General features: G+C 38.3%; 1 protein-coding gene across 8 annotated transcripts in view; it reads left to right on the top strand.

Moving 5' to 3' along the window:
* The window catches only part of RIMKLB (ribosomal modification protein rimK like family member B), an 81832-nt gene extending 69173 nt beyond the window's left edge, over positions 1 to 12659 (top strand). For 3 of the 8 annotated variants that reach the window (XR_016213458.1, XR_016213462.1, XR_016213457.1), the window contains exons 6-9: positions 3073 to 6896; positions 7407 to 7619; positions 10326 to 10488; positions 12496 to 12659. Coding sequence is in view for 1 of the 8 variants with exons in the window: in XM_051850136.3 (XP_051706096.1) it covers positions 3073 to 3536 (464 nt within the window). In the remaining 7 variants the exon portion in view is untranslated. Of the gene's footprint in view, positions 1 to 3072; positions 7027 to 7406; positions 7620 to 9807; positions 9886 to 10325; positions 10489 to 11643; positions 11796 to 12495 lie in introns of those variants that run through there. The other 5 variants (XR_016213459.1, XR_016213460.1, XR_016213461.1 and 2 more) reach the window with 5 other exon arrangements.
* Positions 12660 to 22658: the final 9999 nt, after the last annotated feature.

Below are 22658 nucleotides of genomic sequence, written 5' to 3'. Positions count from 1 at the left end.
TACCTATCTTTTAATGGAAAAATTCAGTCCATTTTTATTGTAATTACTAATATGCTTCATCTTACTCTTTCAGTCTTGTGCTTGTTATTTTTTAAGTGCTTATTTTTCATGTATTTTCTTCTACTTGAAAGGCAGAATGAGAGACAGAGAGAGCGAGGTTTCAATCACTGGTTCACTCCCCTGCAGCAGGCAGGGCCAGGCCAGGCCAAAGCCAAGAGCCCAACTCCATTTGAGGCTCCCATATGGACTACATGTCCCAAGTCATCATCTTCCCAGGATTCATTCACGGGAAACTGGATTGGAAGCAGAAGAGCTGAGACTTGAAGTGACACTCCAACACAGGATGCGGGTATTGTGAACTGCAGCTTAACTTACTACATCACAATACCTGCCCCTGTGTTTGTTATTTAGCTTAAATTATTTCTTCTCTCTCCTGATTTTTAGTGATTTATAATATACCATTAATTCCATTTTCAGTTCTGCCCCTCTTTCCCTCAACCTCATTAAAGTGGAAGATTAACTTGATTTTGCATTCCATCAGTAATTATTTTTTCTTTCTCAAGGTGTATAATTCGACATAGTCTATTTTGTTATTTGAGAAGATAACAATTTTCCCTGATAATCTTTACTACTTCTCTGTGTCATCATAACAATATGAAGTCTTTGGAAATATCTTCCCTTCCCCTCGGTGATCTCTCATTCCCTCCCCTTCAGTGAGGAAATTGGACAGCTTTACTTCCTTCTCTGCTCCTTTCTCTTGATTCAGTTATTCGTTGAACAAATAATTTCGAGCACCTCCCTTTGCCCGGTAGCTGTTACAGCAGTATTTTATGTATAGCACAAGATTTCCTGTTTTAATGGGTGTTACATTCCGTTGTTTTGCTATAATTATTTAACAGTTTAGTTCCTGTCTAGACTGGAATTTCTCTTCTTGTTCAAGATGTCTTTTATAGCACTTACTTTATATCCATTCCCAGTCTTCATCCACTTAAAATTAATTATTCCTATGTTGCAAATTTCATTACTTACTACTCTTTAGTCTCCATCTTCATCTTTCCATATCTTAAGATCTATTTTTAGTTATAATACAAGTAGTGTATTATGTCATTATTAGTATCTTTTCTTTTATGATTTTTCCTTAAATTTTTTCGTCTGTGCTTTGATTTTATGAATTAACTCTTAAAAGAGCTTGTATTCTCTCTTTTTCTCTAGTTTTATGTTTTCTGAAAGGCAGATAGATAGAGACAGATCTTCCATCTACTGGTTTACTCTCCAAATTTTCTTAACAGCTGGGACTGGGCCTGGCGTAAGCTAGGAGACTGGGACTCAATTTAAGTCTCCCATGTGGGTGGCAGGGATCCAGCTACTTGAGGCATCATCTGTTACCTCCTAGAATGTGCATTAGCAGGAAGCTGGAATTGGAAGCAGAGCCAGGGCTCTAACCTAGGCACTCCAATACGAAATACAGGCATTCCCAAACAGCATCTTAACTGTTGGCCAAATGCCTATCATCCTGTAATGAATTTATTTTAGTTTGGGATTTTTTTTTTTTTTTTAGCTTCAGTAAGTCTTTGTGCTGAACTTGAGTCTCCTTAATGTGCTTTTGTTTTCTTCGTTCAAGTCATAAATGGATTGTTATTTTTGTTGTTGTTGTCTTAACAGGGTTTGAGTAGCTCTGATTATGTGGAAAATTTCCTAAGGCCTCAGTCCTATAGATGCAGGACAACAAAGTCATCTAATTCATGAGCCAGTATTCCAATACCCTTTCTATTTCCTGAATAGCTCTATTCTCTGTCTCAACTGTGGGGGTAGGTGTCAGTTTACGTGTAGAGCTACTTTTTGGCCTCTTTGGATTCAGAGATAGCAATATTATCAGCTTTATTCCTGTGGGTACGCAGAACTCTGACTTTGACCCAAGTTCTTTTCATTGTTCTTTGCTCTTCAATCTTTAGTTTCCAAGGGAGAATCTAGTTCTTTTACTCTCTTTCTGTCAGCTACCAGCCAAGCCCATGACTTCACCTACACCCAGCTAGATACCTTATGACTTGGAAGCCTTTAGCTTAGGAATGGCAGATAGTTTGGAGTGAAGGCTATTCAGGAAGAGAGCCACACTCAGGTTACCATGTTCTTTTCCTCTGTTCTGTGCATCTCTATTGTTTTCACGTATCAAAAGTTAGTAACATAACACTTTTATTTATATAAAATAACGTGGTCTAATTGTGCTTACGTAAAAGTTCCTTGTACATTTGACCCTCTTCATCTTCAGGTTCTGCATCCACAGATCCAACCAGGATTGAAAATCCAACCAGATTGAAAATATTTGGTGGGGGGATTCTAGACAGTTCCAAAAAGCAAACCTTGAATTTACCATATACCAAGCACTATATTGAGTCCATGTGAATGAAATGATGCATAGGTACACCCTGCTATAGCCTTGTGCCCCCTCACAGATGCTCAGTCTCTCTCCAACACTCATTGTTTGAGCATTGTTCCCCTCATGTCTCTTTTGTATACTATGCAATTTGGCAAACAGTGGTTGTGTTTGTAAGTGAACATGTACAGACTTTTTTTTCTTACCATTATTCCCTAAATATTGCAGTAACAACTATTTACATTATATTAGGCATTATGAATCATCTAGGGATGATGTAAAATATACAGGAAGATTACATAGGTTGTGTGCAGATACTGTGCCATTTCATAGTAAGGGTTGAACACTCACCGACTTTTGTTTGTTGTGGGGTCCTGGAAATTCAGCCCCCTGAGTATGAGGGACTACTGTGCTTAGTCCATATTATTTCAAGTACAGTGGACTTGAGGGAAAGGTTAATGTATTCAGAAAAAAATAACTTTGAAAAATTACTAAATCATCAAATTTTGAAAGGCTGGGTAGGTAAAGGATTTCTAGTGAAGAGAACTTCAAAGACTTCAACGTCCTAATTTCACTCTAAACTAGTACCTTTCCCTTTATTACTGATTTAGAAAAAAGGGTTAGCCTTAGAGGTCAACATTAATTTTTCTTCAAGAGTTTATCATTGTAAGTAACTTTTAATCTTGTTTATCTTTTGCCAGGTGGTGTGGGGATGATGTGCTCATTGAGTGAACAAGGGAAGCAGCTAGCCATCCAAGTGTCTAACATCCTGGGGATGGATGTGTGTGGCATTGACCTGTTGATGAAGGATGACGGCTCCTTCTGTGTCTGCGAGGCCAATGCAAATGTAGGTTTCATCGCCTTTGATAAGGCTTGTAATCTAGATGTAGCTGGTATCATAGCGGACTATGCCGCCTCCCTTCTGCCCTCTGGCCGGCTCACCCGGCGTATGTCCCTGCTCTCCGTGGTGTCCACGGCCAGTGAGACTAGTGAGCCGGAGCTGGGTCCCCCAGCCAGCACTGCTGTCGACAACATGAGCGCAAGTTCCAGCTCTGTCGACAGTGACCCTGAAAGCACCGAGCGAGAGCTGCTCACCAAGCTCCCAGGGGGCCTGTTCAACATGAACCAGCTGCTAGCCAATGAAATCAAACTCCTGGTGGAGTGACTCCACCGGTAAATAATTAACCAACAATACTCTTGTAAAACTTAATTTTCTTCCTTTTTTTTTTTTCCTTTTCTATTTTAACCAACTTGCAATGCTGTTCATGGAGGATGTTCAAGAAGATAATAGAAAATTAGAGTTAGTTGGAGTGAAGAAGGGTAGATGGAGGAGACCTCTGCTAGTGAGATGTTACTGACTTGGATTTACAAATCCCACAGGATAGGTGGGATATAGAAAAATGTCAGGCTCATAGTTACCCTTTTAAATTACTAACATTTGTATGCTCTCAGGCCATGAGGAACATATAAATTTTGGTCATGGTCCCTTTTGTTTTTGAGCAAAAATTGTTTCAATACCAATATCTGAATAGCATAATTTCATGTTGTGTTGCAAGATTTGTAATGAATAGGAAAATAACTACTAAATCACACAACTTTTATTTATATACAAATCTGAAAATTCAGCCATTTCCCTATTAAGTAGCAGCATTCATTTATAGTTATTTATGAAATACAAGGGGCTCTTTTATTGGGATTTCTTATTTTTGTCTTTTGTCTTTTGTTTATTCCCTTAATTGGAGCGGGAGGGCGAAGTGAATATAACTCAATAAAGGCTCTTTAATGACACAGTTGGCATGTTTGCATGATGGAAGGGAAGTGAACAGTATTGCAATGTCTGGTATATAAAATAACATTTACTCAATGTAGATAAAGTTACACTAGTTTAAAATGTGTGCATTGACTTGTATTTGTTAGTGTTTTAGTCTTTTTTGAAAGATATATGCTCTGTTAATGTTGCATTTTTAAAATTCATGCTAGTCTAACATTCCCTACTCTATGCCTGCATCTTTAACAATGGCCAAAGTGAAGAAAATGCTATCTTTTTTGTTAACAAGACACTGACTTGAAACATGTACATTTAGAGCCTTTTATTTTTTCCTTTTTTCTTTTGGTGGTTGGACATTCTGAGGATAAGCAAAAATATTTTGGGGGGGACAAATTAAGGGCCTATAAGTTCTTAAGTATAAAGCTGAAGTGATTTCTAATGCCACCGTTACTTATTTGCATTTTTCACATTTTATGAGGGAGTATATCTGTATGTTTTTGCACGCATGCATGTGTATGTGTTTTGCTTTTTGTTTACACCAACCTATCAAAAGGGATAGATTCTAGAAAATGGAGCATGATGGGAAACAGTTTTTGACTCTAAAAAACAGATGAGTTGTTTTCATAACTTAGATTTATTAGAATAGAGCTAGGATTCACCTAAAGACATAAGGAAAGTAGATGCTTCTTAGGCTTTTTTGTGTATATGTATGTTTGTTTTTTTTCCCCCACTTTGTTTCTAAACTGTTCAGTGTGTGATTTATTCAAGGCTACATGCTTTTCTTCAATGCTTCTGGCTATGCATTTTCTCTTCTTACATATAGAATTTGGGGTGGGGTTGGCTGTATGTTTTCGTCTGGGGACTTAGCAGTATTGAGTCTCATATAGCCCTACTCTTAAGCCTTCAATACTGTACACTCTATATTTCTTAATTTATAAAAGCCCTCAAACTGCATAGAATGAGCCTTTAAAACATGGATAAAACTATCCCAATGATGAGTTTGGAAGGTGTGTTAAGAAACGGAGATGCTGCAGAGCTCAACATAATTATTTAAACAGCAAATTCCATCTCCCTACAAATCCTCTGAAGCTTTTACCCAAGCCCTTTCTTGCCTCTTCAGTGCTATTTTCCTTCAGATGGACCTTAAACATAATTTCTTGGACACTACTAGAGAGACGTCAAGGCAATAATAAAAGATCAGTATTAACCAGCTCTAACAGAGGTTTGATCATGCTTACTTGTACAGTTTTCCCCCCATTTCAAAAAGCAATGTAATAAAATTTGTTTTTTCCATAGAATTAAATAATATTAAAATTGAGTGAAAGGTTGATTGTTGACAAATAGAATAGTACCTCTAATCTGTGCACTGTCTCATTTCACCTCAGAAGAAAGATAACCTAAGAGTTCTTAATTTAGAATATTCTAATCCATCTAAAAGAATTTGACTTTCACAGAGCTACTGGGAGACTCACCTAAGTACCTCTGACTCATTAGCAGAAAGAAATCCTTGGTACTTCTTTTGCTGAATGGCCACACTTTGGAGGATGCATACTGTTTGGTATAGAGAAATAAACAAGGAAGAAAAAACTGCTTAATTAAATCATCATTCATATGTTTGTGTAGAGACCGTCTGGTTGCCACATATATTATGATACACATACTTTGAATAGTTGGATATCACATGTATATAGATTCAGAATGAATTTTAAAACAAATAGAAAAACCTCTTGGTGAAAAATTCAAGGTTTGTGTTGGGGGGTAAAGGGACCAGGAAAAATGTAGTTAGCCTTTTAAAAACTTTTTACCAGATTGACCGACTATATTATATGAAATAATCTGAAATAATTTTACCTATAGTTTTATTTACCTTCCATCTTTAGTGCATTTACACTATGTTAAAACGTATCTTTACCAACCTGTTTCTGGATTGTACACTCATGTTAGAATGAAAAGGGCAAGAATGATCATCCTATACTTTTAAAAATATGGATATGTTCTTGAATTCCCTCAGAGATTAAGGTAAAGAATAAGAACAAGTCATTCTGGAAGAACCCAAAGAAACAGCAGCAAATATTTAAGTGAAAGCTAAATTTATTTTCATAATTGTTTAATAACTTTTGTATACTCTTCATTGCTGTTATGAGAGGTAAAAATGTATTTATCAACTATGTGTAATCATCATTGCCAAAATCTGAATTATTGTAAAATATTTATATATTGTTAAAATTGTAATTCTAAGTTGTGTTTTTAAATTAATACTTTCTAATACTGTTTTTATGTCGCCCATGTTGAAAACTGGACTTTTAGTATATACCTAAGTATGGACTATTCCATTTTAAATTTTTAATAGTTTTTTCTCTTTTTTTGGTGCCTATAATTAATTGATTGGTCATTTCTGCTGGCTTTTCTCCAATGAACTTTAGTTTTTCTGTTTATGCTATCAATAAGAAAACTACCCTGGAACATTAGCAAAATCCAACAAGAGACTTGCTTTCATCAAGCACTTTGTCAGACTTTGAGAAGGTATCCAAGGCATTGAAAAAAGTCATTGACTTTCAAAATCATCTCTTCTTTTTCTCAAGAAGAAAACAGTGGGAAAACAGATTCTCTTCATTCAGTGAATCCCCAGTTTTGGGTTTGGGGGCTTAGAGACATTGTGAAATCAAATCTTGTGTTATATTTTTCTCCTGGCTCGCTTTTTTTGAGAAGGTTTATGGGCTATTTGGCTGGTGAGACACGATCCCCTCCTAAGAAAATGTAGGTGCTCAGACAGGTAACCTCTGCTGCTACTGTTTTTATGTTTGTTTGTTTAATTTCATTTAAAATTTGTTTTTGTTGTACTAGGATTTTTTTAAAAAATGTAATATATTGCAGGATTCATAACCAGGTTCACTGCTTGCTTGCTTTCTTTTTTTTTTTTTTCCTTAAAACAAAACAAAGATTCATTTAAAATACATTTAGGCACTTTTGAAACTTGGATTTTGGAATGTTTCAGTAGTGGACAGAAATCTGCTGTTGGAATCTTCTAGTCTTCCAGGTTTAATTTGAAATGTTTTTAGTTTTGTTTTGGAGTTTTGTGTGGTATTTTATTTCCTTTACACCAATGTCTTTTTGCCATGCTGTTTGGGGTGGCTACCTAACTCTAGTGAAAATTCTTTCTACATTAATGAACATTTGGCCTTTAAAAAATTCCTTAATGTTTTACATTTTTAAAATTGTTTTTAAAGAAATATTCTAACTGCTTGCACTGTTACTGTTCTTTGCCAGCCTTTTCAGGAGCCAAAAAACCAAATACAAACAAACAAAAAAATACCCAGAGAAAAAACTTTCCTTCTTCCCCCTTCCTGATGATGAGTGAGAAGTATTGAGAACTTTCGGGGTCAGTGCCCTTCTAAACTCCCCTTCCCCCAATAATGCAGCTGTATAATGAATGGTAAATGCAGCGGTTTGGATTCAGGCACAACCCCAGCCTGCTTGAAGGTAATTTGACTCTCCTTTCTTTCCATCACAAGGCTGATTTCACTTTCCTTTAAAAAATTGTCCTTTATGTACTCGAAAGGCAATCATGGGCTTGTCATTACTCACTTTAAAAAGGAACACATAGTATATCTAGGAAATACTTCCAGAGGAGAGTTTGGGGGGTGGCAAAGTTTGAATTGGTTGGGATGAATGCAGGACTTTCTTTGGGGATTTTGTTTAGCCATTTAGGTAATTTCATTTCTTGCATATATGTCTATAATTAAGTATTTCAGAGTGTGACCTTTGGCTTTGTTTTTGTTTTGGGTTTGTTTGTTTCTTCCATTGTGCTACTCTGGCTTAAGCTTTTTCAGGGGTTGGTGTTCCGAATACACAGTGAGCTCACAGTATAAAGACATCAATTAGGAGTTGACAGGTATGGAAATCTAGAGTTTAAACAGGTAAAATTAGGTGTTCTAGGTTATATATATATATATGGTAAAAACTTGTCATAGCCTTCAGTTGATGTTAGTGCTTTTCTTTCTGTGACATCATTATAAAAGTGAAAAGGAATGATGACACATAGGTAACAGCATTTTAGTTGTTTAGGAGCAATATGATTTCAGAACTAATCATTTAGCATTTCTGAGACATTAGTTTTAACAAAGAAATGTGAGCAGTTTGAGATTATCGTAAAACTATGGTTTATGATATAGACTTGGGTGGATGCAGGAACTTTCTTAAGCACAGAGTAGTAGTGGTTAAGCAGATTGATTGAAGTTATAAACAAAGCTAGTGGCAGGAATATGAAAACAACCTGTCTGTTTTAATAGCATTATTAGCTAATAAACTATCCCCTCTGTACGTCCCAGTCCACTCACCCTTTCCTCCCTTCCCCTATTCTTCCTAAAGTTTTAGCTCAGTAGTGAGGTGTGTTTTTTTTTTTTTAAATTTGGAGAGAGAATCCTCTTTCTGATAAATTCAGTTTTAATGAAAGCAGCCAGAACCTTTCCAAGATTTGCTTCTGTAGAATTTTATGTTATGCCAAAGAAAATGTAAATCCAATAAATTACTAGTTAGTGAATAGGAAATCCTGACTTGTATGCTATTTTTACAGTTTCTACAGTCCAAGGAAGGCATGTAATTCAACAGCCTGTGTGTCCTATGAGATAGGACCAGTCATTTCCTTTAGCATCTTAAGATAAAAGTATTTATCTGTTGAACTGAAATTTATTAAAAAGGAATTTTAGCTGCACTCCTGTAGGAATTTGCATATACCAAAAAAGGTTCATTCAGAACCTTGTCTTCTTGCTGATAAGAATGGCTGTCATTAGAGTATAAGGAGTTTGATCACATAGGGCATGGAGAGTTAACAACTTCCGTTCTACTGCCCTCATTGAATACAGCTGGCTTGTTAAGAGCAATCTTGCTTTTAGAGTCTACCATATTTATTAGGTGAGCCTTATTTAGTATATATACCTGGCTGCTGTTGTGGGGTTTCGGAACATGAGGGGTGGGGTGAACTGTTGTTGTTTTAGGTTTCAGTCAGACAGACATCCCTGTGCCCCAGTTCCCAGAAGCACATCAGGCCTCTAGGAGCATCCGTGGGAACGGCGCAGTCCTGACATCACCAACTCTCCTGCTCAGGCTCATCCCATATACAGAGGTCAAAGGATGGGGTTTGAGATTGGGGGAAGGAATGAGAAAGTAGAAACAACGTCATGGCAGTGCCAGTGTTGACCAGTTTTTGGTGCTTATGTCGATGTTTGTTTTATTTCCTGATTTTTTTTTCAAGTTGGCAAAAACTGCATATTTTTACTTTGGAGTGAAGGTATTGGGAGGGTGGAATAAAAACAAGCCATTACTAGTTTATGACTGGGTACTGTTCCTAAATAGCTAATAGAAAATAGAATTGAAATGTAGACCCCAGTGACAAACGGAATGGAAATAGAAATGAACTGGAGGATTTTAGCAAACAGAAAACACTTAGTGCTATATTAATTCCCAGTTCTACAACTGCTATTACATTTCATTCTGTCTCCCTTTCCCTCCCTGTATCCCATATATATGTATATATATATACATCTTTGAGGAAATGGACATTTATGGTCTATCCTTTTCAAAAGACTTAAGGAATTTAATACACTTTTGTAAAAAATATAATACCCAATGCTTATATGGGCATACAAATGCTACCCTATTTTAAATGTAGGTGGCGTATGTGTTCGTGTTTTAATGTATTCAGAGCCATTGGGCAATAAGCAGTCGAGAACATTGAAAACTCAAGCAGGTAAAGCACCTAATACCCTTAGTTTCTAGAATTACCTTAGAAAACTCTTTGTTGCACCTTCCACAATTCTTTGAGTAGTCTCTGAAGTTAAAATTTGTAGGAGTTGTAGACTACCTAGTTAGAGTTTTAGGTTGTATATGTATTCATAGATTATAAGGAAAGGTGAAGAAAGAACAGAAAATGGCTCCTTGAGATGGCAGCTTCTAAATGTCTAAATCTTCCTACTTTTCTTTTTAATTTTCCAGCTTGGCATGAACATTATCATATATTGTTTGATTTTCTGTGAGTGGGATTTTTGTGTCTGATTTTTGTCAGGGAAGTTTGGGGGAAATATGAAAGAATTTGGTGTACATGCAAAAAATATGAAATGTTAAGTGATTTTTTTTCTGTTTAATCTGAATTGTAAGCAAGAACTTTTTCTATATACCCTTCTGCTGCAGCAGAGAAATAAACGGGTAGGTGGCAGCAGAGGAAAGAATTCTTCATAATGATGGCTGTGGACAAAATCTGCATGGGAGAAGAGAGAGCTTGACATACCAGTTGAAGCAAGGGGGGCAGGAAATGGAAACAAGACTAAGATTTCTGGAGTTTTTACTGTAAATGGTAAGTTATTTTCAACTAAGAATGTGTTTCAGTCTGATACCAGTGTTAGATAAGTTATGATTATCTACTGTGATGTATATTCATAAATGCATGTAGGTACTTGCATTAGGTTGAATTTGAAATGTGGGTTTACTGTCATGTTTTACTCTGAAAATCAGTAGCACTATGTTAAGTCAGAGTTTTCTCCCTAGCACATTAGTATGTGTGACCTTTAAAGGTGACAAAAATTATTCTGGCAATAAATAATGTTTTTTTAAATTTGTAAAAGAAATGAAATACATGAATTTTTAATTATTTTATAAAATTAAAACTCTCCTTCTTAGTGGAAGTACTGAAGGGATAACAAACAAATATAATTTGAGCAAATTCCAGAGCAAGTTCTTCTTATACTGGTTGTCCCTTTTAGATCTAGTCTCATTTCTCTTCACATCCACCAGTTCACCTTTCTTATTTGTCTGACTCTACTTTGCCCATATTCCTCTTTATCTTCCTGTATTTGTGCTTCTCCCACCTCATTCTATCTATGCTTCTTTATCATTCATTCCTTCTGAATTTTATTTGTCCAAGGTTGCCATTTTTCATTTCTGCCTGGATGCTTTTCTTGAGTGTGGCTCCCTCTTTCCCCACTTTGCTTTTGCATTTTCTTTGGCTATCTGCACAGGCATCTACACTGCCATTAGATATGTGAAGCATAGTAGTACTATTGTGATTCTTCACATTTCAAAGTTTGACTAGGCTGGATAGAAAAAGTTAAATGATATTTTTTAAGTCCTTTCGAATTAAAGACTATAAATTTTAGTTCTTTAATTTACAGTAAAATGTAGATCTATTTACTCATCCAACTACTGTTATTTTAGTTATAGTATCTTTATGATTTCTGGAGCCCAAACAAGATAAGAGCACTTGGGCAGAAATGAAAGGCATATGGTTCTTAATCTAGAACTAAAATTTATTGGTCATTCCATGATTTATTAAAAGTTTATTTATCCTAGAACACTCAGATAAGCATTTAAGTTGAATTTTATACTTGGGCATTTGGATAAAATAATTTTATATGATATACAAGAAATTTTTGTTTTTGCCCCAGTTTTTTCCTGGTATAGATTTTCTGAATAAGATGAGCAATTATTTATATTAGGGCTATTTTTTTTAAAGATTTATTTGGAAGTCAGAGTTACACAGAGAGAGAAGGAGAGGCAGAGAGAGAGGTCTTCCATCCACTGGTTCACTCCCCAATTAGCCGCAATGGCTGGAACTGCGCCAATCCGAAGCCAAGAGCCAGGAGCTTCTTCCTAGTCTCCACGCAGGTACAGGGACCCAAGAACTTGGGCCATCTTTTACTGCTTTCCCAGGCCGTAGCAGAGAACTGGATTGGAAATGGAGCAGCTGGGACTCCCGGCGCCCATAGGGGATGCCAGCACTGCAGGTGGTGACTTTACCCACTACGCCACAGCACCAGCCCCTATATTAAGACTATTGAGGAGTAATATTACTGAAACATCTTTAAGTTATTTGTGAATGTTCATGTTATACCAGGTGGATACTGTGTGAAACAAGTCAAAAGACTTGAGAATAAGTAAAAAAGAAAGTGTGGGCCACTATGTTGGCAGCGTCTTAATGAAGTATATAGTAAATATTATGAACTTGTAAACTGAGCTTATGACTGTTCACCGACTAGAAGGAACAAAGGATTTAAGATATTTTCTTCTAAAACAAGAGTCATATAAGTTTGGGAAGTACGATTGCACTTTATTTCAGTTTTCAGTGATAATATTAAATGTCTTCCAAGTCAGGATCAAAGTATACCTTTGTTGGCTGAGATCATCAAGACAAAGAATAATAACAATAAAAAAATACCTGATTGTAGTTTTTGATGATCTAGCCAATTTGAAATACTTTATTGTCACATTAGTTGATTTTCTTTATTTTCCTAATCTTTTTCTCATTCTGATTACTGAGGTGATTTAGATCTGTGTTAAGGGAGTTATAATTATTTTTCTCCTCTAGGTTCTTGTGAAGTATCCAGTGATCCTTTGCTTACTTCATCAACTGGATGGATGAAGATAGATTTGATTTCTTCTAGTGGTGAATAGAAGTGCACAAGGAAGCAGTAGTTATAAACTGATTCAATGTGTTTTCTAAAATAAAAGCACCATGAAGAGGAAATGAAATAGCATGGAGTGTGACTTGTTCTTTATGGCAGCACCCCATCCTGTATGAACCCACTGTAGTCCAGGTATCTAGACTTGCTGTCTGCTTTCACATGTGTCATTTTTTGATTGTTTTTTACTCTTCGTCTTTTGCAAAATGAAATTCTTGAGTCCTTTGCTTCTCTGACACATTGATACTTTCTGAAACAATTGTTCCTTTCAGGATACCGGGTTCTAGTCCCGGTCGGGGCGCCAGATTCTGTCCCGGTTGCCCCTCTTCCAGGCCAGCTCTCTGCTGTGGCCCGGGAGTGCAGTGGAGGATGGCCCAAGTGCTTGGGCCCTGCACCCCATGGGAGACCAGGATAAGTACCTGGCTCCTGCCATTGGATCAGCGCAGTGCGCCGGCCGCAGCGCGCCGGCCACGGCGGCCATTGAAGGGTGAACCAACGGCAAAAGGAAGACCTTTCTCTCTGTCTCTCTCTCTCACTGTCCACTCTGCCTGTCAAAAAAAAAAGACAAGCATTCAAGTATGTATGAGATGGGTCTCTCCCTGCCCCTTTCATCACACGTTATCTCCAGGCTGAATAATTGTTGCTGCATTTTTTTCAGTCTCTGAAGACATGCAAACTTTTAAAAGTGGCCACCTTGACAAGGCTCTGGCACAGACTCCTCACAGTTTCCTACTACATAATGAGACTAGAGACCATGTCTGATCTAGTATATACTTATTTGTAAGACTTATTTATTTGAAGGGCTGAGTCCATCGAGTTTTGCATGTGGATGGCATGGGCCCAAGCACTTGGGCCATCTGCTCCTGCTATCCCAGTTGCATTAGTAAGGAGCTGGATTGGAAATGGAGCAGCCAGGACTCAAATTGTCACTCATGGGATGCTAGCATTGCAGATGGCAGCTTAACCCACTGCACCACAACACCAAACCCCAAACCCTTGGACTTTTGACAAAGAAAGGGCTTTATAGTCAGATGTTGACAAGTTCTCATTCCATTAGTTAATGGTTACCTGGCCCTTGGACAAGCTAACTTCTTTCTGCCATAGAGGAGTATTTGTTAAAAATGGAAATAAATGGACCTACTTTGCCAGCTTAATGTATAAGGGTTACTATAATATGTGTATAGTGCTTAGTGCATAGTTGAGTGTAAGCTAAATATTATCTGTTAATTCCATAGATTGTAGTTATTGATAACTTACTCAAAAGCTGTTGAATTTTTTTTTAATCCTAAAGTTGTAGTATAAGGTTTTCTTTCCTTTCAGTTCTTTTATTTAAATTCCTTTTTTCAAGATCTTGTGGATGGAACATTGTATATATAGTTCTGCCTTTCCATAGCTTAGACTAATTAGTCCTTAATCACACATTACATTGGTTGAGGAATTTTGTGTGAAAAAATAACTCATTTTTCTTCTGTAGACTTTTTCCCCTGTCAGTTCATCACAAAAAAATCCTTGCTACTGAAAAGGGACAACTAAACAAATAAAGAATATACATAGGATATACCATGAGGAATGATTTAGAATAGTATGACTGTTCAAAATGTATAACATCTTGTTTCCCAAAAAATGATTTAAAGTGATACATTAAAATAATTGGAGAAAATTTGGGTGAAGTAAAAATAGAGAAGAATTATATTGTTGCAAAGGTTATAATCCTGAAAATGAATGCCAGAAGCTGTGTACATTTGCTTAAGAGGTAGAATCAAATTGGCGAAGAATCAAGTTATGTTAAGGGCTGGTATTGTGACATAGCAGATTAAGTTGCTGCTTCCAGCACTCCTGCTAAAATGCCTGGAAATGAAGCAGAAAGTGACCAAAGTGCTTGAACCCCTGCCATGTGAGAGACTTGGATGGAATTCCTGGATGCTGGCTTTGGTCTGACCCAGCCTAAGCTATTGCAGGCATTTGGCATTATAGAAGAAGCTAGTGTGAAATCTGAATTCTGGTATTAAGGGCTAACAGAAATTGAGGTGGAAGAGCAGGCATTGTGACACAGTGGGTTAAGCCACTGCTTAGGATGCCCACATCTATATCAGAGTGACTTGGATTAAGTTCTGCCTCTCCTTCTGATTCAGTTTCCTGCTGATGTGCCTTGGAGTCAGCAGATGATGTCCCAAGTACTTAGTTCCTGTCATTCATGTGGGAGATCCAGATAGAGTTCTTGGGTCCTGACTTTGTCCAGGCTGTTGGAAGTATTTTGGGTGTGAACCAGTAGATGAAAGATCTCCTCTCTTGCTCTTGCTCTGCCTTCCAAAGAAATAAATATTAAATAAGATAATTTTAAGGTTTGTGGTATCCTTAAGATAGAAACAAATTTATTGCTCAGAAAGAACAGAATTCCCTGATACTGAGATATCCTACAATGTAGATGAATATCATAACTCTAACATAGCAGTCCAATAAAGGAAGTCTAGTAGAAAGTCCTCATGATGGTATGAAGTCAGTCTTTTGATAAATTTTAGAATGTCCAGGGAAGCTATTAAAAAAACTCTTTTAAAATGTAAAAACTGTGTGTAGTTCATAGGCTATGTGAAACTGATGGAATCTTGCTTTAGAGGCATGAGTGGATTAAAAATATCTTAGTTAGTGTCCCATGACTTAATCTGTAAATTGAGACTTTGGTAACAGAGTAGTTTGCTGTGGTGGGAAAATATGTATTGAAACTACAGTGAACCAAGAATGATGCTTTGGTAGTCAAGAAGGTGGAAGATAGTTGATTGATAACTCAAATGAAGGTTAGCGTGACTAGGGCTCTCTATAAACAGAAGGTCACCCTTCACACCAAAAAGTACTAATGCACCAGATCCATCTTTTAAAAGTTCAGTAAATGATGACTACATTACTACAAATAAAAATGGCCTTTTGTGGGGTGATCCAATTTTTTGTAGTTTCCCTGTAGTTAGCTACCAGTTACACAGGAAGGAACTCTTAAGAATTTAAGGCTTCATGAAGCAAGCTTTATAGGAGCCCTAACAATACTCAGTTGTTGATATTCTATGATATTTTGAACTTAAATAGTATAGACTTAAGTGATGGCATGGATCAGGGCCAGGAAATATGTTTTCCTGAAAGGAGTAGAATCAAGTTTCTCAGACTTTAGCTTCTCTGGGAATCTCTGCCAGTTTGATGAGGAATCTCAGAGCACATTACCCATTGGAGTAGTCCTGCATGGCGTAGAATTGGTGTGATTAGTATGCCTTGGATAAACTTGGGAGAAAGCACAGCTTCCATGTAAATGATACAAAAGGTTGGGAGTGGCTGATGGAAGCTGTTAGCCAATTACTTGTAACTAGTTTTCTCCAAGATATTTGATGGCAAAGTTCCATCATAACAACATTCCACCACTTAACATTGCACAGAACTCCCCAGTTCCATGAGGCTCTGACACAGATGTTGTATTTTCAGTACTGTAAGGTTTGTGTAGGTCCATGTGGCCTGATTTGCAGGGCTATTTGCACCTGAGCCCTTTCTTGCCCCAGGTTCCTACTCAAACTTCACATTTTTTCCTATGATTCATTGTATGGCTTGGAGTAGTGTTTCTGGGCACTAGAGAGACCCAGTCTTGTGCTTGTTTGCTTATGGCAAGTGATGTAACATGTAGCTATTTGTGTTTCACTGTGTTAAAGGAGTAGAAGTATTTTAGCCAATTCCTGACCGCTGGTCTAAACACTTTACAGGGAATGACAGATCCCCAGATCTTTGTAGAGTTTATCTCTGATGTGCATAACGTCCAGTATGCTAGCTACCTTAAACTCATCTTGACAAACATCATATCAACCCTTTATTTTGGGAATAACATTTCAACATCTTTAATGAAAGTGAGGAACTACATCAAGGTCTCCTACATGGGTCTTAGGAACCCAAGTACTTGAACCATCACCACTGCTTCCCAGGATTTGCATTAGCAGGAAGCTTAAGTCAGAAGCCCAAGCCAGGTATTAAACCCAGACCTTCCAATATGAGATATAGGTGTCTTAACCAGTAGGCCAAAACACCTGTCCCTCAACAGATTAAATTTTTTTCAGAGAGAGCTTCGATCCACTCATTCACTCACCAAATGGCTGCAATGTCCAAAACTGGGCCAGGCCAAAGCCAGGAGCTGGTAGTTTCATCTGGGTCTCTCAAATGCATGACAAGGGCCAAACACTTGGACCATCTTCTGCTGCTTTTCCCAGGCCATCAGCAGGAAGCTGGATCACACATGGACACAAACCAGTGCCCATACGGGATGCTTGTGTCCCAGGCATTGGCTTTACCTTTTATGCCACAGCACTGGCCCCAGATTTTTAAGTGTACAATAACACTATTGTTGTCTGTAGGCACAATGTTGTATAGTAAATCTCTAGATTTACTCATCCTGCATAAATGAAATTTTATACCTTTCAATTAGCAATTACTAGTTTCTGCTGTTCCAGCCTCTGGCAACCACCATTATACTTTCTGCTTTTGTTTGTTTCACTTCTCTAAATGCTTCAGTAAGTGGAATCATGCAGTATGTATCTTCTGTAATTGGCTTTTTTCACTTGACATAATGTCCTGTCCTCAAGGTGCATTGTGTTGCCCATTTCATTGTATATGGGAGTGCAGACCCCTCCTTGAGATCTTGATTTCAATTTTTTTGGGTTAATACCCAGTAGATTGTGATCGTATGGTAGTTCTGTTTGTAGTGTTTGGAGGAAACTCCATCCTGTTTTTCCTAGTGGCTATACAATATGACAGTTTTCTTCACCAGAGGTCTGAATGGCACTCCTCTATGTCTGCCACAGTGCTTGCAGTTATCAAATAGCTCTCAAAAAGAGAAGAAACTGGAAAATACAATCCACTGACACCCTTTCCTTCTGTAGCCCTTACTCCCTAGAAGGAATCACTTTAAAAAATTTTATTTAAAAGGCAGAGAGAGAGAGAGATCTTCCATCCACTGTTTCACTCACCCCCTAAATAGCCCCAACAGCCAGGTCTATGCCAGGCCAAAACCAAAAGCCAGAAGCTCCATCTGGGACTCCCACTTAGGCCATCTTTTGTCTTCTCAGGTACATTAGCAGGAAGCTGGATTGGAAGCAGAGCAGCTGGGACTCAAACCAGTACTCTGCCAATATGGGATGCAGGCATCACAAATGGTGACTTAACCTGCTGCATCGCAGCACTAGTTCCTAGAAGGAATCTTGGTTAACATTTTGTTGCATATATTCCAAGATTTATATATTGATTTATAAGCATTTTGTAGCCCAGTGTGGTCATGATCTAAGCAATTTTCTGTAACATCACAATATATCTTGAGTATCTTACCATACAAGCAGGTATACTACTACAATTTTTCCAAAACAGCTACATAAAATTACATTATTTGCTTCTACCATTATTTATTTCCTTGGCTTAGTTACATGAATACCTTAGTATTCAGCTAATAAATTTCCCCTTTTCCTTAAATTTTTCTTTCATGATGCCAAAGAATAATACTACAAGACAAGAGACTAGTGACAAGAAGATAAGCTTTATTTGACATATTCTTAGAATAAACAGTTGAAAATTATTTGAACCCATATTGAGCATTGCTGGAGAAGTAATTCTGTGGGGCCAGAGGAATCTATATGATAAAAAAAAAAAAAATTAAAACCTGGAAATCCATGAAGAATCCCAGGAACTATGTGAAACACACACACTATATATATATATACACACACACACACTTTTTAAATATTTTTTGACAGGTAGAGTTACAGACAGTGAGAGAGAGAGGTCTTCTTTCTATTGGTTCACTCCCCAAATGGCCGCCATGGCTGGCGCTGCACCCATCCGAAGCCAGGAGCCAGGTGCTTCTTCCTGGTCTCCCATGCGGGTGCAGGGACCCAAGCACTTGGGCCATCCTCCTCTGCCCTCCCGGGCCACAGCAGAGAGCTGGTCTGGAAGAGGAGCAACCAAGACTAGATGCTGGCACCGCAGGCCGAGAGGATTAACCAAGTGAGCCACGGTGCCAACCCCCCAGGAACCATATATTAAAAGTGAACCTTGCAGTTTGATCATGCGGTTAATTATTGAGAGGTGGGGGAAATCGAAAATTGCTAGAAAATAATGGCTTGCTTCTGTAAGCCAGTGGAAGTCATGGAGTGATCTGAGTGACTGAACCTAGTGGAGATAGCTGTGCAATAATAGTGATATGGTAGGATTAAAGAATTGCCATGTCTAAGTAATATCTGGGGACTATAAAGAGCCACCATGAAGAAGAGACTCATTTAAAATGGTTTAATAAAGTCAAATATTTGAACATATATTTGGGGAATATAATAAAAATCATATTTGGTGTAACTAGGATATGCAACCATAATAAAAGCATAAAGAAAATTTGCCTGCCAATTCAGTATCTCCAAAGCCATTTTTATACTACAGTTTTATACCACTGTATTCCCAACTCTATCCCTAAATCTACAGGAAAATCCATTTGAGTAAAAAACACATGCCAAGATTAGCCAGACAAAAACATATATTTGTTGTATGCAGGTAATTAGCATTTATGAATTCATTTTATGTGAAAGCAGAGCCATTGGCACAATTATCGACCACTTTATATAAGGCATCTTTGCTAAATAGCCTAAAGTATAACTCTAAACTGCTCTTAGTCTGAGTTGAGCAGATTTAACACTTGATAACATAAAACATTACATCCAAATCTATGCAGATTTCACAGTTCAGGGAGTTTGCAATGAAGTTAACAAATAAGACTATTTGTGGGCCGGCGCCGCAGCTCACCAGGCTAATCCTCTGCCTTGCGGCGCCGGCACACCGGGTTCTACTCCCGGTCGGGGCGCCAGATTCTGTCCCGGTTGCCCCTCTTCCAGGCCAGCTCTCTGCTGTGGCCAGGGAGTGCAGTGGAGGATGGCCCAAGTGCTTGGGCCCTGCACCCCATGGGAGACCAGGATAAGTACCTGGCTCCTGCCATCGGATCAGCACGGTGCGCTGGTCGCAGTGCGGCAGCCGCGGCGGCCATTGGAGGGTGAACCAACGGCAAAGGAAGACCTTTCTCTCTGTCTCTCTCACTGTCCACTCTGCCTGTCAAAAATTTAAAAAAAAAAAAAAAAAAAAAAAGACTACAGACTACTTGTGTATATTATTTGCACCATCATTACCCTAGCTTATTTATTTAACAGGTATATTTTATAAAGGTAGGCCAAGTACAGTTGGAATTGAGTCTAAATTTCAGCTTTGCCACATGTTAGTTCTGAGATTGTGGGCAAGTTAACCACTTTATACACCAATTTTTAAATCTGCAAAGGTAGCCAATGATAGGTTTTTCTTTTAAGAGAATTAGATAATCCTAGTAGCATTTGAAACATAATTGATATTAAATAAATCATTCTTCTAGAATTTCTCCCTTTTGTACTGAAGGACTATAAAAGAACTGTAAGTGGCAATCTCTCTTCTATCAGCATGGAGCTGGCACTATGGCACAATGGGTTTAGCCACTGCCTGCAGTGCTGGCATCCCATATGGGCACTGATTCCAGTCCTAGCCACTCCACTTCCAGTCTAGCTCTCTTCTGATACTCCTTGGAAAGCAGCAAAGGATGACCCAAGTGCTTGGGCCCCTGAACCCACAGGGGAAACTTGGATGAAGCTCTTGGCTCCTGGCAGTTGCAGCTGTTTGAGGAGTGAACTATCAGAGGGAAGATGTCTCTGCCTCTCGCTCGCTCTAATTCTGCCTTTCAAATAAGTGAGTCTTCAAAAAATATAATTCTGTTGTGATATGAAGAAGTGGAAAAGTACTTTTAAAATATTTGTGGGGGCTGGCGCTGTGGCATAGTAGGTTAAAGCCCCAGCCTGCAGCACCGGCATCCCACATGGGCACTGGTTCAAGTTCCAGCTGCTCTACTTCCTATCCAACTCCCTGCTATGGACTGGGAAAACAATGGAAGATGGCCCAGGTACATAGGCCCCTGCACCCACGTGGGAGACTTGGAAGAAGCTCCTGGCTCCTGGCCTCGGATCAGCTCAGCTCTGGCAGTTGCAGCCATTTGGGGAATGAGCCGGCGGATGGAAGACCTCTCTCCCTCTCTGGTTCTACCTCTCTAACTCTTGTCTTTCAAATAAATAAAATCTTTTTAAAAAATTTTGTGAACAATTAAAACAAAAAACCAAATTTGCAAGAGAGTGTAAAAGTAGGTGCAAACCTGAGTGGTAATATTACAGGAATTCAGGACTAGAAATTGGTATATCTTTAGAAGAATATAGTAATGCCTAAAAATGACATGGGACTTGAATTAGGCCTACAAGTGATTCTCATGTCAGTGTGAGGTTTCACTCTTTGGTATTCTTTCTTTCTTTCGTTCGTTCTTTCTTTCACAGGCAGAGTGGACAGTGAGAGAGAGAGACAGAAAGGTCTTCCTTTGCCATTGGTCCACCCTCCAATGGCCGCCACGCGCCAGCCGAAAGCTGGAGCCAGGTGCTTCTCCTGGTCTCCCATGGGGTGCAGGGCCCAAGCACTTGGGCCATCCTCCACTGCACTCCCGGGCCATAGCAGAGAGCTGGCCTGGAAGAGGGGCAACCGGGACAGAATCTGGCGCCCTGACCGGGAGTAGAACCCGGTGTGCTGGCGCCGCTAGGTGGAGGATTAGCCTATTGAGCCGCGGCGCCGGCCAGTATACTTTCATATATATATATATATATATATATATTTTTTTTTTTTTTTCAGAGAGGATATTGCAAAGTTTTACAAAGGAGCAGTAGCATGCTCTAGGGCAAGGGGCAGTGGGAGAATTTCCTTATTATTGCCATCATATTCTAGCAATTTTAAATGTCATCGTGATAAAATCTTTCCTTCAAGAAAACGTTTTCCTGCCACCCAACCCTCACTCCTCCCCTACACAAGTGGGTGCTGCAAGGGAGTCCATCCTTTGATAGAACTGGCTTGCCGTGGTTTTTTTTTTTTTTTTTAATTGAAAACTTATTAAATATAAATTTCAAAAGTACAACTTTTGGATTATAGCGGTTCTTCCCCCATAACCACCCTCCCACCACGACCATCCCATCTCTTAGTCCCTCTGCCACTCCATTCTTCATTAAGATTCATTTTTAATTATCTTTATTTACAGAAGATCAGCTCTATACTGTTTCAACAGTTTGCACCCATCCAGACACAGAAAGTATAAAGTACTGTTTAAAGATTAGTTTTACTGTTAATTCTCATAGTACAACACATTAAGGACAGAGGTCCTACATGGGGAGCAAGTGCACAGTGACTCCTGTTGTTGATTTAACAATTGACACCCTTATTTATGACATCAGTAATCATCTGAGGCCCTTGCCATGAGCTGCCAAGGCTATGGAAGCCTCTTGAGTTCACAAACTCCGACCTTATTTAGACAAAGCCATAATCAAAATGTAAGTTCTCTCTCCCATTCAGAGAAAGGTACCTCCTTCTTTGATGGCCCCTTCTTTCCACCGAGATCTCACTCACAGAGATCTTTCATTTAGGTCATTTTTTGCCACAGTGTCTTGGCTTTCCATGCCGACTTCACAAGACCCCTACATTATATGAAATTGGAATTTTTGGTATTTTTGGGAGAGTCCAAGAAAAACTTACTTGTATTACTAAAAGTACAAAGATATATAGCAAAACATGTATGCATGTACTATGATTTCTAGATATGAAAAAAATTTTGTGGAGAAATCCATTATGGTATTTAAAAGTGTTTAGAAAAATGGTATGGTCTCTCATTTATCTAGAACAGGATAAGAACAAGAAATAAGATTGAATTGGCTTTCTATGTGACATTCTCATTGGACAATAGACAATTTTCAAGGTAAATAATTCTCCAGCATTTTATTAGCCTGAATGGGTTTTTGTTCCTTATAACTAAATGTACTGTTTAAAACAGAGAAAAGCAACAATAATGACACTTTGCAGAAAGACTTGACCTGACTACATGGTAGCTGATTTTTAGAAGGTACAAAAGGAAATGAGCCGAAGAAGTTTCTTTCAGGTTTCTACCTTGGGGAAACTATGAAAGGATGTTGTGATA

Source organism: Oryctolagus cuniculus, chromosome 9 (genome assembly GCF_051225735.1).
Source record: "Oryctolagus cuniculus isolate XC-2025 breed Fujian yellow rabbit chromosome 9, ASM5122573v1, whole genome shotgun sequence".
Taxonomy (NCBI): domain Eukaryota; kingdom Metazoa; phylum Chordata; class Mammalia; order Lagomorpha; family Leporidae; genus Oryctolagus; species Oryctolagus cuniculus.
Note: the sequence above shows the minus strand (reverse complement) of the source record. Positions and strands in the feature narration are given on the sequence as shown.